This window comes from Gekko japonicus, unplaced genomic scaffold, assembly GCF_001447785.1.
Source record: "Gekko japonicus isolate JY-2015 unplaced genomic scaffold, Gekko_japonicus_V1.1 scaffold2480, whole genome shotgun sequence".
NCBI lineage: Eukaryota > Metazoa > Chordata > Lepidosauria > Squamata > Gekkonidae > Gekko > Gekko japonicus.
In genome coordinates, this window is record NW_015166496.1 from 23,489 (window position 1) to 36,906 (window position 13,418).

The following is a 13,418-nucleotide window of genomic DNA, read 5'->3' on the forward strand; positions in this document are numbered from 1 at the left end:
AAGCTTTCATGTGCATGCACAGAGAAACAGTTTTCCTCAAGCCTTACATATGAGGGGGTGTTAGTTTCCAGGAAGGGCTAGTTAGAGTCAAGATGCATAAGTAACTGGGCGATAAGTATAGCTGAGACTGGATTAAAGCTGCTGTTAGCACCTGGGAATGTCAGCAAATGAGCATATATATCTTATACCCAGAATCAAACTGTTAGTCTTAAAGGCGCCGCTGGACTCACACTTGACTCCCCCCTCAACGCCATTCACCCACCCCTTTATTCCTGCACACAATTCCCAGTCCCGTGTCAGCGAAAGCGCATGCGCCGCCGGACTTGCCCGCGAGCGCTGGAAAGAGCGTGGGAACTCCGCGGGACGCTCGACAGAAACACCTTGCCGGCGTGCTGGCGTCACCCCGCCGCCCCGCCCCCTACGCTGCCCGGTTACCACGGCGACGGGCAGCGCGTCCCGGAAGAAGCAGAGGCTGCGGAGCTGCAGGGAGGCGGGCGAGCGAAGATGCTGAGCGAGGGGAACCACCGGTTGAGGCGGGAGGTGAAGGGCCCGAAGCCCTATTCCATTGCCATAGTGAGTCCGTGGGGCTCGGGGTGGGGAGGGGTGGGGAGGAGCCGCTTAGGGAGGGCATCAATAGGTCATCATCCCCCCCCCCCTTCCCCTTTGCTGAAAAGCGGCTAGCCCTCAGGAAGTCCTGGATCAATGGATATTATTTTATTTACTTTATTTATTTAAGGCTGCAATCGCGCACACACACAATAATGCACTTTCAGTGCACTCTCCAACCGGATGTTACTGTGTGAACTGGCAAAATCCACTTGGAAAGTGCATTGAAAGTGCATTATTGTGTGTGTGTGATTGCAGCCTAATTCCTTTCTATCCAGCTTTTCTCCCCCAATGGGAAATCAAAGCAGCTTACATCCTCGTCTCTGCATTTTATCCACACAACAACCCTGTGAGGTAGGCCAGACTGAGACTGTGTGACTAGCCCCAAGGCGATCTTCCGTGGCACAAATGAAGATTCAAACCTGGGTCTCCCAGATACTAGCACCACACTCTTTTTTTTAAATGTATTTTTATTAACAATTTTTTTCCCAACAGATAAAACCAAAAAATACAATAAAATACAGTAATAGTTGCATATAGGGGACAGCAAGATCTCTCCAGAATCATAAAATAACAAATACAAGATAAATTAGGCACACAGGGTGGTAGCTGTAAAACAGATATGTACAAACAGTCAATATTTAGCCCCACATTCTTAACCCCTGCACTACACTGGCTCTCCATTTTGGTGTAAAAGAAAAGGGCCCCACTGGACGGGAGGCTTGGGGTCCGTCTGGTTCAGTGTCCTGTTCCCAGCCTATATGGGCCAGTGAAGGAGACAGCCTCCCCCCTTCATTTGCCCCCAGTGTATGGTATCTAGAGGTAGACTGCTCCTGCATGTGGAGATGGCTGTCTTGCTTCCTGTGGGGTAATAACTGCTAGGAAACTCGCATTTTTCAAAACATGTATCAGAAGTGACAGGCGGTGTTTCACAAGGTCTCTGAAGAAGCGAGCAGTGGCTCACAGAAGCTCCTACCCTGCTGAAAATTTTGCTAGTCTTTAAGGTGCTACTGGACTCTTGCTCTTTTCTACTGTTTCGTAAGGGTTAGAGCACTAGATTACAATCCAAGAGACTTGGGTTCAAATCCCTGTTTGTGCATGAGGCTTGCAAAAATAAAGTATACAAAAACAAAAAAGGGGGAAGGAGAGCCACATATGTTACCCTGAGCTCCTTAGAGTGGGGTGGGTGAGATAAAAATGTGCTAGGTAGATAGAATTGTCTGTCATTGGCATGTGGCGTGGTACTGAGCCTGCAAACTGGATACACCCTCATTTGTATCGCACATGTCACCAGTGGGAAGGAAAGCCCCGGCACATGTCATGGGCTAGTAATGGTTGGCATACTTGTACCCTTTGGTGTGGCATCCTGACTTGGGGGTCCAACTTGGGGACCAGTTTCCATGAAAGACAAGATAGACGTTTGAAAATGAATGAATAAGGATGAGGTGATATATATCCTGTGCTGTAAAACAATCTGTGTTGGGCAGGGGTCATTTCGTAGAAAAAGAGGTGCAGGAGCTCATTAGCATAACTCATTCGCGTAACTTATTTGCATATGCCACACACCCTGACATCACTGGAAGTGTGTCAGAAGGCAACCCCCACCGCTCAGGCTCCACTGGACGTGTTTGGATTGCTAGCTATTGGGGGGGGGAACGTGCAGATCTGTCCTGGCAGAGGAGGGAGAGCTTGTACCTGAATAAAACTTGGTCTTAAAGGTGCCACTGGACTGTTTTGGGCTGGGGGACCGGGGGGAGCTCTGCAACTTACCTGGCTGCTTCTTGCTCTGACTGAGGGCTTCTGGGAGCAGGGGTGGGGCTTGTTGCATGTGCCCGCCCCCTGGGCTCTTTACTGCCGGAGCTCCGCTCCTGTGCGCTCCTGCAGGAAATGACCCCTGGTGTTGGGATAGATCAATCCCTGCACTTATAAACATGAATTCTGCAGCCTCCTTGAATTATGCAGGATAAACCCATTTGCATAATCTCTTTTTGCACAACCTTCATTGTTTCCAGGTGAGGGAAAGGGTGCCAGTCTGGGCTCTGAAACGCCGTAGTCTGACAACTCGGCATGTTTCTGAGTTACATTTTTATCCTGCTTTTTTCTCATGGATATCACACACATGGACACACATGAAGCTGCTTTACACTGAAACAGACCCTTTGTCCATCAGTCAGTATTGTCCACTCAGACTGGCAATGGCTCTCCAGGGTCCCAGGCAGAGGTCCTTCACATCTCTTACTGCCTGGTCCTTTTAACTGGAGATGCCGGGGATTGAACCTGGGACCTTCTGCATGCCAAGCAAAGGCTCTGCCACAGAGCCATGGCCCCTCATCTGAGATCAAGGCAGGGCCCTTCCATTTACCCACTGACTCTTTAATAGTCAAGCATGGGCTGAGGACTTCAGCTTGTAAGGGTTCTTTTAAGCAAAATGAAACTGGAACAGATAAAAGGAAGTACTTCTTCACCCAAAGAGTGATTAACACATGGAATTCACTGCCACAGGAGGTGGTGGCAGCTACAAGCATGGACGGCTTCAAGAGGGGATTGGATAAACGTATGGAGCAGAGGTCCATTAGTGGACGTTAGCCACAGGGTGTAGATAGGAATTCTCTGTCTGGGGGAAGTGATTCTCTGTTCTTGGTGCTGGGGGGGGGCAACAGTGGGAGGGCTTCTAGTGTCCTTGCCCCACTGCTGGACCTCCTGATGGCACCTGGTTTTTTTGGCCACTGTGTGACAGATGGGCTAAAGGCCTGATCCGACATTGGCTTTTCTTACGTTCTTATGAATTTTGAACCGGCTAAACTCTGCATCCATTCTGCAATCTGTTCTGTTGTTCTGCAGAGTCACAGCATACTCATGGACTTGCAGATAAGATTCCCCAAATACTTATAATAATATCTGATAAAAGGTCTATCGATGGAAAGGTTTACCTTCCCGTGTTCTGCTTTTCCCAGTGTCCTGAACATACTTGTCTACAAAGTGACACTTCACAAAATAGCACTTTCATGCTCTTCTAAAGTTGCTCGCTCCGGGTCGAGAAATACCTGGAGATTTTGGGGGGTGGAGCCTGAGGGGTGGGGTTTGGGGAAGGAGGGACCTCAGTGGGGTACAAGGCTACAGAGTCTGCCTTCCAAAGCAACCCTTTTCTCCAGGTGGACTGATCTCTGTAATCTGGAGATCAGTTTTAATCTCAGGAGACTTCTAAATTCCACCTGGAGGTTGAGAGAGCGTTTGCCAGCCAATGTCAAAAGAAGGCTTCTAGCCGGGTAGAAAAGAGGACTGGTTTGCTCCTACAATAAATAGAAAAGGTAGGTCTTGGGGGGGGGGAGTTTGTTGGGATTCTGAGACTCAAGATCGATGGTCGTTTTGCAAACACAAGAGCCACATTAGGAAAAGAAAAATATCTTTACTACAAAACAAAATAAAACATGGGTAAGGTACTTTGGATAAAAGGAAAAAATGAAAAGGTTACATACTTGCAGTTACTTTCAGTACTAAATGTTAACAGCTACATCTTTCTAACTGTGTTGGCTTCTAGAGGGGAGCTTCCTGTCTGGTTCACACAAAGAGCCATAAACCTTGTGAATACATGAATGCTAGATCAAAGCATTTCCACAAACAAGTTGTTAGTTAAACAAGTTGTTAGTTGACCAATACAAAGGTTACAGGTCACTTCATTAGACTAAACAACTCCCACAAACTTTCCCGCTGTAGAATACATTATGTAACGTAACATCCTGTTTCCTAACAAACAACACTTAACTCTGTAATGACTGAAGTGTAAGCAACTTGAAACTCCAACAGTTTTTTATTCCCGGAAGAGAAGAATGATCATATAGTGTGCGGGGCTGGTGGGAGGGGGAGAGTTTTAAACTGCAATTTTCTTACCTGTGTTTTAATTTTTTCCACTGCCTTGGTGACCCTCGTGGTGGCAGAGAGGCAGGATCGGCATTTACTAAATAGGTATAAATAGGAATTAAATTCTCACCCACGGTGGTCGTAGGGAGGCCCAGAAAGGAATCATTCACGCCGATCGACTCCTTCGCACGCCAGGCGTTTTATCCAGGGTTCCCACCATCCCCGAAGCACCCATCTCCCTGGGGGTTCCCTGTCCCCCCCCCTGCTCCTGTTCATCCAGGCAGCCCCTCTGCCCTGACCTGGAGAGGCTGGACAGCCCCTGGCCCATCCCCTTTGCTGGCTGCTTGGACAGAACTGTTGCCTAACGTTTCCCAGGCAGTGGCGGAGCTACATTTTTGGGGCCCCGGACCGTGACCTGTTATGGGGGCCCCTTCTCAGCCATGTGAAATGGGTATCAGAGAATATTCTAAGGTCAATATTAAGTACTTCTACCCTTTGGCTTATGATTCTGTCCTACTATAAATAATACAGAGTCTGAGTTTCAGCACGAGGTAGAGAGCATTTGCCAGCCATTTGAAGAAAGTAAAGAAGAAGTTAAGCACTAGTTTGTTCCTAATAAAACAATGTGCTGAATCAAGAGGCTGACACCTTTTAATATAACGAGGATCACTCCTGAGAAAGATGGGGACGAAAGGAGCTTATATCCAGGTGCTCATTGACAATGATGGAGAATATGGACTTTTCCTTGAGAATGATGGACTTTTCTTTGTAATGTCGTAAAGTTTTATTTGTAAAACGATACATGATGTTGACCTTGAAAAGATTTACTAAATCAGGGGTGTCGGACGCATTTGTTCTGAGGGCCGGATCCGACATAAACGAGACCTTGTTGGGCCGGGCCACGTTGGTCATAAGATGTAATGCCAAGTAGCAGAGATATAAACTTTATAAAGGACACAAACACAAAGGTTTTTTTTTACTTAGAATAAAAACCTGCTTAAAACATTAGCACTCTTGCAATATTTTGTTTATTTTACAGTGTCTGATAACTGACAACCTCTTGCTCTGAATTACTGCATCAGAATGTCTGTGCTGCTGCAGTCTTGAGTATGCTGTTCAGGTGTGAATCTGTAAGCTGCAAACCTATGATGCAGCAGCAGCAGCAGAACTGGAAGAAGAAGCAGAAGACAGCCAGTTCCACTGCGGGCCTGATAGAAGCCCTCCGGGGGCCTGATCTGGCCCCCGGGCCGCATGTTTGACACCCCTGTACTAAATGTCCTAGTCATTCACATCACAGTGTCTGCTTGTTCGATGGGTACCACCCAGAGGCTGGCAGCCGTATGCTCCTCCCGTGCCTCAAAGGCATGCTTTCTTTTGCAGAGCGCCAAACCGCCACAAGCAAATCCCCCAGGCCCAGGCCGTGAGATCCGAATCTGGAGGGCACAAGATAAACAACGCCTCGAAGCCTCGAAGTACGCCAAGGCCCACCTCCTGGGCCTCCAGATCAACGAGAGGGATGAACTGAACGAACGCAAACGGCTCCACCGCCTGGTGCAGAAGAAGGTGAATGCCGAAATGCACGGCTTCCTGGCGGAGACGGAGGAAAGGAGAGAGAGGTAGCCCCGGAGCGGCTGAGCGAGTGGATGTTGATGGATGGTTTTTATGAATAAAACAAGAGGTGGACCCGCGATACTCGCGGGGGGGGGAGGCAGAGCGATCGTGGTGGTGTCAGGAATCGTGCGGCAGGGCTGAGGCAGCAGGGCAACGCCTCTACCGCCCTCGCTTGAACTACCAGCCGGCGGCAGCCCCCTCGCTGCCCCCCTCCCCGATGCAGGCCCCCCTAGCGTGCTCAGTCCGTGACAGTCCGGGTCCCCCCTCCCCCCGGCCAACTGAGGCGCCCCCGGCCCTGGGCTCCCTTCTCGGCGCTGGCTGGTGGGTGGGCGGGCTCCTCCTCCCTCTTCCTTGCTGGGGGCGGTCCAGGCCACCACCACCCCATATAGGGGGCAGTGTCCAGGCTCTGCGGGCGAGGCTCCATTTTGCAGGATGCTGCGCGGCTGCGGTGAGAGAGGCCCCTCCCCCTCTCCCTCCCCCTCCCTCCCTCTCCCTTTGGCCCCCGCGGGGCGGTGGGGCGGGCGCGGCGGGTGTCCACCGGAGGGGAGAGCAGGGGGGTGTGTCCCTGGGGGGGAAGTCTACCAGGAAGCCCCGCGGCCTGCGGGCTCGCTGTGGAGAGCGGCTCCCCCCCGCGCGCGGACTCTTGCCGGTGCGCCTCTGGAGTGAGGCGGGCTCCCTCCCTAGCGGCTGTGAGGCGGCGGCGGTCCAGAGCGTCCCCTGCGCATGCGCAGGGGATGCTCTTCCAGTTTCGGGGGGATTTAAACATCCCCCCGAGATTTTTTTTTCCAGGTCGGATTTTTGTGCACACGTGGGGACCGCCCCACGTGTGCCCAAAAATCTCCTTGCCCCCCAGGTGGCCCCGGAGCGCGGATTTAGATATCCGCACAGACGGGGCCACTTGGGTATTAGTATAAGGATAGCAATTAGTGGGGTGAATCATATAATCAATCGTAGAGTTGGAAGGGGCCATACAGGCCGCCCAGTCCAACCCCCTGCTTAATGCAGGATCAGCCTAGAGCATCCCTGACAAGGGTTTGTCCAGCCGCTGCTTGAAGACTGCCGGTGAGGGGGAGCTCACCACCTCCCCGGGCAACCCATTCCACTGCTCTGTGCTTACTGTAGAAAAGTTTTCCCTAAGATCCAGCCGGTACCTTCCCGCCCTGAATTTAAACCCATTCTTGTGAGTCCTCTCCTCTGCTGCCAGCAGGAACAGCTCCCTGCCCTCCTCCTCTAAGTGGCAGCCCTTCAAATACTTCAAGAGAGCAATCCTGTCCCCTCTCAACCTCCCCTTCTCCAGACTGAACATTCCCAAGTCCCTCAGCCTTTCCTCATTGGGCTTGGTCTCCAGGCAGCACTAGTTCTATCACTGTACATAGTGTTTACTGATCGACCTAGGGCTGTCGGTGTACGTGGCATTTACTGAGAGATGTCACCAAAAAGAAAGAAAGGTCCCTGTCCCAAGAAGTTTACAATCTACATTTTGATGGACTGGGAAAACAAGGTGTGTGGGGGGGAATCATGGATAACAAGGGATGCATATGAGTCTCTAAAAAATATTTGGGCTTTGATTCTGGTGGGGATAGGGACCAAGGGACTGTTCCAAAGGCTGGCCAAAAAAGGTGAGTTTGGAGGAGGGATTTGCATTTCTGGACCCCAAATCAAGGCCTGAAGAATGGAACCCCCAGAAATTGCAGAGGTTGCTTGTCGCTGCCCTTCAACGAATTAAGCCTAACTTTACCAATTTATTTCTTTAAAATATTTTGCATCCTGCCTTTCTGCCCTTTCTGAATTCAGCTTCATATCAGAGACTCAGAGGGAACGTTGCTTAATGAAACGCACCGTGATTAGTGAGATCGACTACGGCTAGTGGGATCGACTGTGGCTCCGCTCCTGCAGAGTGCAGGGGGTTGGACTAGATGACCCGCAAGGTCCCTTCGCACTTTAACATTCTGTGATTCTATGACTGAACGCAAGAGGGTCCTCTGAATGTGGTTCGTTAGTGTGTTCCAAGCTGGCATCTAAAACCGTGGTTTCCAGTTGGCCTATTAATAGGGTTGCCAACCTCCAGGTGACACTTGGAAACATAATAATAATAATAATAATAATAATAATAATAATAATAATAATAATAATAATAATCTTTTTGTCATTGTACATTGTACATTGGAAAAAATGGCTGTTTTGGAGAGTGGACTCTACGGCATTATACCCTGCTGAGGTCCCTCCCCTCCCCAGGCTCCACCCCTGCAAAATCGACAGATTTCCCAACCCAGAGCTGGAAACCTCTCAAGGGCGGTCCTCGAAAGAGTTCTCTCAGCCCCACCTACCTCACAGGATGTCTGCTGTGGGGAGAGGAAGGGAAGGAGAGCCAGTTTGGTGTAGTGGTTAGGAGCATGGACTCTGATCTGGGAGAACCAGGGTTGATTCCCCACGCCTGCACAGCCGCTGGTGTGACCTTGGGTCAGTCACAAGTTCTCTCAGAGCTGTTCTCTCACAAGCAGTTTCTGTCAGAGCTATCTCAGCCCCACCTGCCTCACAGGGTATCTATTGTGGGGAGAGGAAGGGAAAGGAGAGCCAGTTTGGTGTAGTGGTTAGGAGCACGGACTCTGATCTGGGAGAACCAGGTTTGATTCCCCACGCCTCCACAGCCACTGGTGTGACCTTGGGTCAGTCACAAGTTCTCTCAGAGCTGTTCTCTCACAAGCAGTTTCTGTCAGAGTTCTCTCAGCCCCACCTACCTCACAGGATGTCTGCTGTGGGGAGAGGAAGGGAAGGAGAGCCAGTTTGGTGTAGTGGTTAGGAGCACGGACTCTGATCTGGGAGAACCAGGTTTGATTCCCCGCGCCTCCACAGCCGCTGGTGTGACCTTGGGTCAGTCACAAGTTCTCTCAGAGCTGTTCTCTCACAAGCAGTTTCTGTCAGAGCTCTCTCAGCCCCAGCTACCTCACAGGGTGTCTGTTGTGGGGAGCGGAAGGGAAAGGAGACTGTAAGCTGCTCTGAAACTCCAAGCGAAGGGCGGGGTATAAATCTTCTTCTTCCTCTCTCCCCACTGGCAACCCAAAGCTGCTTACATTGTTCTCCTCTCCTCCATTTTATCCTCACAACGACCCTCTGATAGATTCAGGTGGTAGCCGTGTCGATCTGAAGCAACCCTCTGAGGTAGATTAGGCTGAGCACGCGGGACTAGCCCATGGTCAGGTAGCCAGATTCCACGCGAGCGGCGATTCGAACCTGGGTCTCCTGAAACCAAGTCCGACCCTCTAACCCTCTAACTAATGTTATGAGGGCCGGGTTTTACGTAAATGAGACCTTGTCGAGCCAGGGCATGTGTGTCATAAAATGTGATGCCAGGTAGCGGAGATATAAACTTTATAAAGGACACAAACACAAGGATTTTTTTATTTAAAATAAAAACATGCTTAAAACATTAGCTCTGTAAGCTGCAAACCTACTTTTGATTTATTGACATTCACCACAGAAATCTCATGCTCAGAGTTCTGTGTCTAGGACCCAGGTTAAAACATGAAATGGCTGAGTGATTAAGAGAGTCTGGTGAAGCAAGCGATGATGCAGCAGCAGCAGCAGAACTGGAAGGAGGAGGTGGCCAGTTCCACTGTGGGCCTGATGAAAGCCCTGCGGAGGCCTGATTCGGCCCCTGGGCCGTATGTTTGACACTCCTGCTCTACCCATCCCACCACACAGGCGCTCCAAAAAACCAGAAAGATGCACGGAGAATGATAACCAATCCTTTCCCCCCCTTTCCCAGCTTCCACTCCAGTTATGATGGCGGGCTGCCTCCCCAGGTGAACTGAGACAGAAAAGCTCCACCTTTTTCTTCCGGCCAGGCCTCAGTCACGCGAGCCAGATCGATGGTTGTTCCCCTCCATCACCCCAGACAATCCATGGTTACAACAACTCTTGGTTTCGCTTCCCACAGTCACGGCCCCCAGTCACTTCCCACAATGAGAAAATACACCTTTAGACATTTCTCTGCTAGTCTGACATATTTGTTGCTTTACAGCTGTTGACCCCGTCACCTTAACTTGTTATTTAGTGCCACTTTGCCTATCTTGATCACCATCATGTTGCACGTAGCCTGCACAGGAAAGCTGAGACCTTGAATAAACCTTTGTTGGTGTAAGGAACAGAGGTTGTTTAGGTTTATAAGTTTAGTAGGACCTAGCCTTGCATGTTGCCGGAAGCAATCTGCTTGCAGCGTCATTATATTCAGCTGCGATATTTTGTTATGGGGGAGAATCGTAAACCTCCCTAATCTTTTTACAAGCCAGAAGGGTTAATTAGAGAGTTGGATCCTTATCAACTCGTATCCTAGCAATGATTTTACTGTTTTCCCCTTTCTTAAGTAACACAGTATGATCACTGTCCATAAGCCTTTTGGCTGAAATCAAATTATCAGCTGCTCCAGGGACTAGAGCCACATTTTGTAAAGTAGCATCTATCCAGGGGTCATTTCGTAGAAAAAGAGCTAGGGGAACTCATTAGCATAACTCATTAGCATATGCCACACCCCTTGACATCAGGGGCCCGGCGGTGGACCTGCAAGGCCAGCGGGAGTGCGAGGAAGCCCCGCCAAGGCCCTCCCTGGCCCCAGGCAGGCAGGGGTGAGGAGAGGCGGGGAGGAAGCAACTTACTCTCCCTCTTCTCCTGCCTCCTCCTGGCTGAATGAGGGCTGGAAGTGGGGCGGCCGGAAGCAGGGGGCGGGGCTTCGTAATATGCCCCGCCCCCTGCACCTCACCCGGGGGGACTGCGTTCCCCCGCGTTCCCCCCCCGAAATGACCTCTGCATCTATCACTTCTCCACTTGTAGTGCGGAGTTTGATTTGCACTGTCTCCCAACACCTCTAACATTAAGCAATTCCTTGTTGGCTTGAAACAGTTCTGGTCTATTGTTAGCATCAAGTTCAAAAAAGGGAGGTGAAGGGAGGTAAGAAGACTGGGCCACTGGGGTTATTGGCTCTCTCATTAGGCTTCGCAGGGCGGGGCCAGCTACGCTCTGTGGTGAAGTGATCCCGATTCTCTCCAACCTGATAACAGACTTTTCTTAAGAACTGGCCTCGCAGAAGTGAGGTATTGTTTTCATTGGTCCTGTCACCTGGCTTTTTACTGTTTGTTTTGCCGTTGCTTGTTATGATGGGATGTTTCCTGCTTTGCATGCATCCCTTCAACTTCAACTGATTTTATTCAATTAAATCCGGCAGTCGTCTTTTTAAACCTTGTGCCCAGAATTTGTTTTGCTGAGTGACGGCATTCATCTACATAAACAAGCCCCCCAGGGTCTTCTGGACCAGACAGTTGGTCTTAAAGGTGCCACTGGACTCTAAATTTGTTGTACTGCTTCAGGCCAACACGGCTGACCAACTGGATCTATCTTGGTTTTGCATTCAGTCTGAAAGGAGCCGTGAAGCGATTCTTCCCCCAGGTGCAGAGGGAGCCCGGATTTGGACCCAGGCTGGCACCAAACATCGGGTCATTTCCTGCAGGAGCACACAGGAGCTGAGCTCCGGCAGTAAAGAGCCCAGGGGGCGGGCACATGCAACAAGGCCCACCCCCTGCTCCCAGCAGCCCTCAGTCAGAGCAAGAAGCAGCCAGGTAAGTTGCAGAGGGCCCCCCCAGCCCCCCGGCCCAAAACAGTCCAGTGGCACCTTTAAGACCAAGTTTTATTCAGGTACAAGTTCTCCCTCCTCTGCGAGGACAGATCTGCGTGCTCCCCCCCCTCCCAATAGGTAGCAATCCAAAACAGTCCAATGGAGCCTGAGCAGTGGGTGTTGCCTTCTAACACACCTCCAGTGATGTCAGGGGGTGTGGCGTATGCAAATAAGTTATGCTAATGAGCTCCTGCACCTCTTTTTCTACGAAATGACCCTTGCCTAACATCCATTGGCCTCTCAGCCCACGACCATCACACAGACATTTTTAACGATAGCCGAGCTTTTTGTTCAGAAATCTGGAGAAGTGTAAAAGCAGCGCTGTTTTGGTGCCAAAAAAGCGTACGACGTGACCAGGTTTTTAACGAACATTTTCCAGGCTCCGGGATCTCCTGGAAGTGGAGGAAAAGGGTTACATCGCTGAAATGGAGTCACTGGAAGAAACCACTGAGGACAGGAAAAGGAAAATGTTAGAGAAAGCAAAATCGCTGAGAGAGAATCGGGAAGAAGAGAGGCGGAAGATTGTGGCTGAAAAACGGGACCAGCAGTTCAGGTCAGTCGGTCACTGTCAGCATGCTGCCATTGTGTTTCTATGACCTCTGTGTACATATCCTTCCCCTGTTGCACCCGGCTTGTTATTCTGCTTCTATGCTGGAATGCCTAAGATAATCTACTGGAGGGTTTGTGGAGGAGAGGATGCTGTAATGCTTGCCGCTGATTATCGCTTGGGAACTGCACCTGTGTTTTGTCTGATGTTCTGCCTGGTTCTCATGGACTGGGCGCGCAACCGTTTCTTTAGCCCGCCAGCGGGAATGTTATTCATTGGATCTGTGTCTGTTTGAATTTCCTTTATTATGCTTGCCCTACCTGTGTATCCCCAGTTCTAACAAAGAACGTGTTTGAGTGTCTTTCCAACGCTTTGAAATAAATTTTGCTTTTCTTGAAAACGTGGATTTATTCTCGATGCTTGGGGATCCAACATATTGTTAGAACTCCCTTTCTCCTATCGTTCCGAATCTGGCAAGATCATGAGCGGGACTGAGGGAGATCTACTTAAAACGGAGGGGGACTCGGGATCGGTCCCACCTACCTCCGCTCCTTTGGTGTCTACGACTGCAGCCTCGCTGGAGGGTGCCGTGGGGGGAACGTTTCCCCGCTTACCTGCGCACCTGTCTTGGCCGCCTCCAACCCCTTCGCATTGGGGCCCGCGGAAGACCCAGGCGCAGGATGATTGGGCTTTGTATAACACACAAGGCACCCGGGAAGTGTACTCCCGTCGAGGTAGCGGACTTCGAGAGAGCCTATTTGACAAAGGTTTGTTCCCGGAGCCGGGAAGTTCGGGCGAGACGGGGAGTTCCAGACGAGACCTCGAAGACTGGATGTACGAACCGTTGGGTGAGGGAGCCGGTGCTGGCCTCCAGGGGTCTGAAGACTATGACCCGCCACCCGACTACCAACCTCGAGAGCCGATACCGGAAGAGACTACCGGGGAACGGTTGGATGAACTGGAATGCTCGGTGAGAGACCTGATGAGGACGGTCCATGACGTGATGGAAGCCCTGCCGGGGATGTTGGATGTCCGGATGGCTAACTTTCTCGCTACTCAAGCCGCGCAACAGCAGCCGGTCCCAGCACCGGGAGTTCCTGCGCCGCCTTTGCCTGTCCAGCCACCGGGAGT

At 50.8% G+C, this 13,418-nt stretch overlaps 1 protein-coding gene across 1 annotated transcript in view; it reads left to right on the forward strand.

Moving 5' to 3' along the window:
• Positions 1-309: 309 nt before the first annotated feature.
• LOC107111272 (cilia- and flagella-associated protein 53-like) overlaps positions 310-13,418 on the forward strand; it is a 39,866-nt gene continuing 26,757 nt past the window's right edge. The window contains exons 1-3 of the mRNA XM_015412218.1: positions 310-573; positions 5,845-6,080; positions 12,120-12,293. Coding sequence (XP_015267704.1) covers positions 310-573; positions 5,845-6,080; positions 12,120-12,293 — 674 coding nt within the window. The remainder of the gene's footprint in view (positions 574-5,844; positions 6,081-12,119; positions 12,294-13,418) is intronic.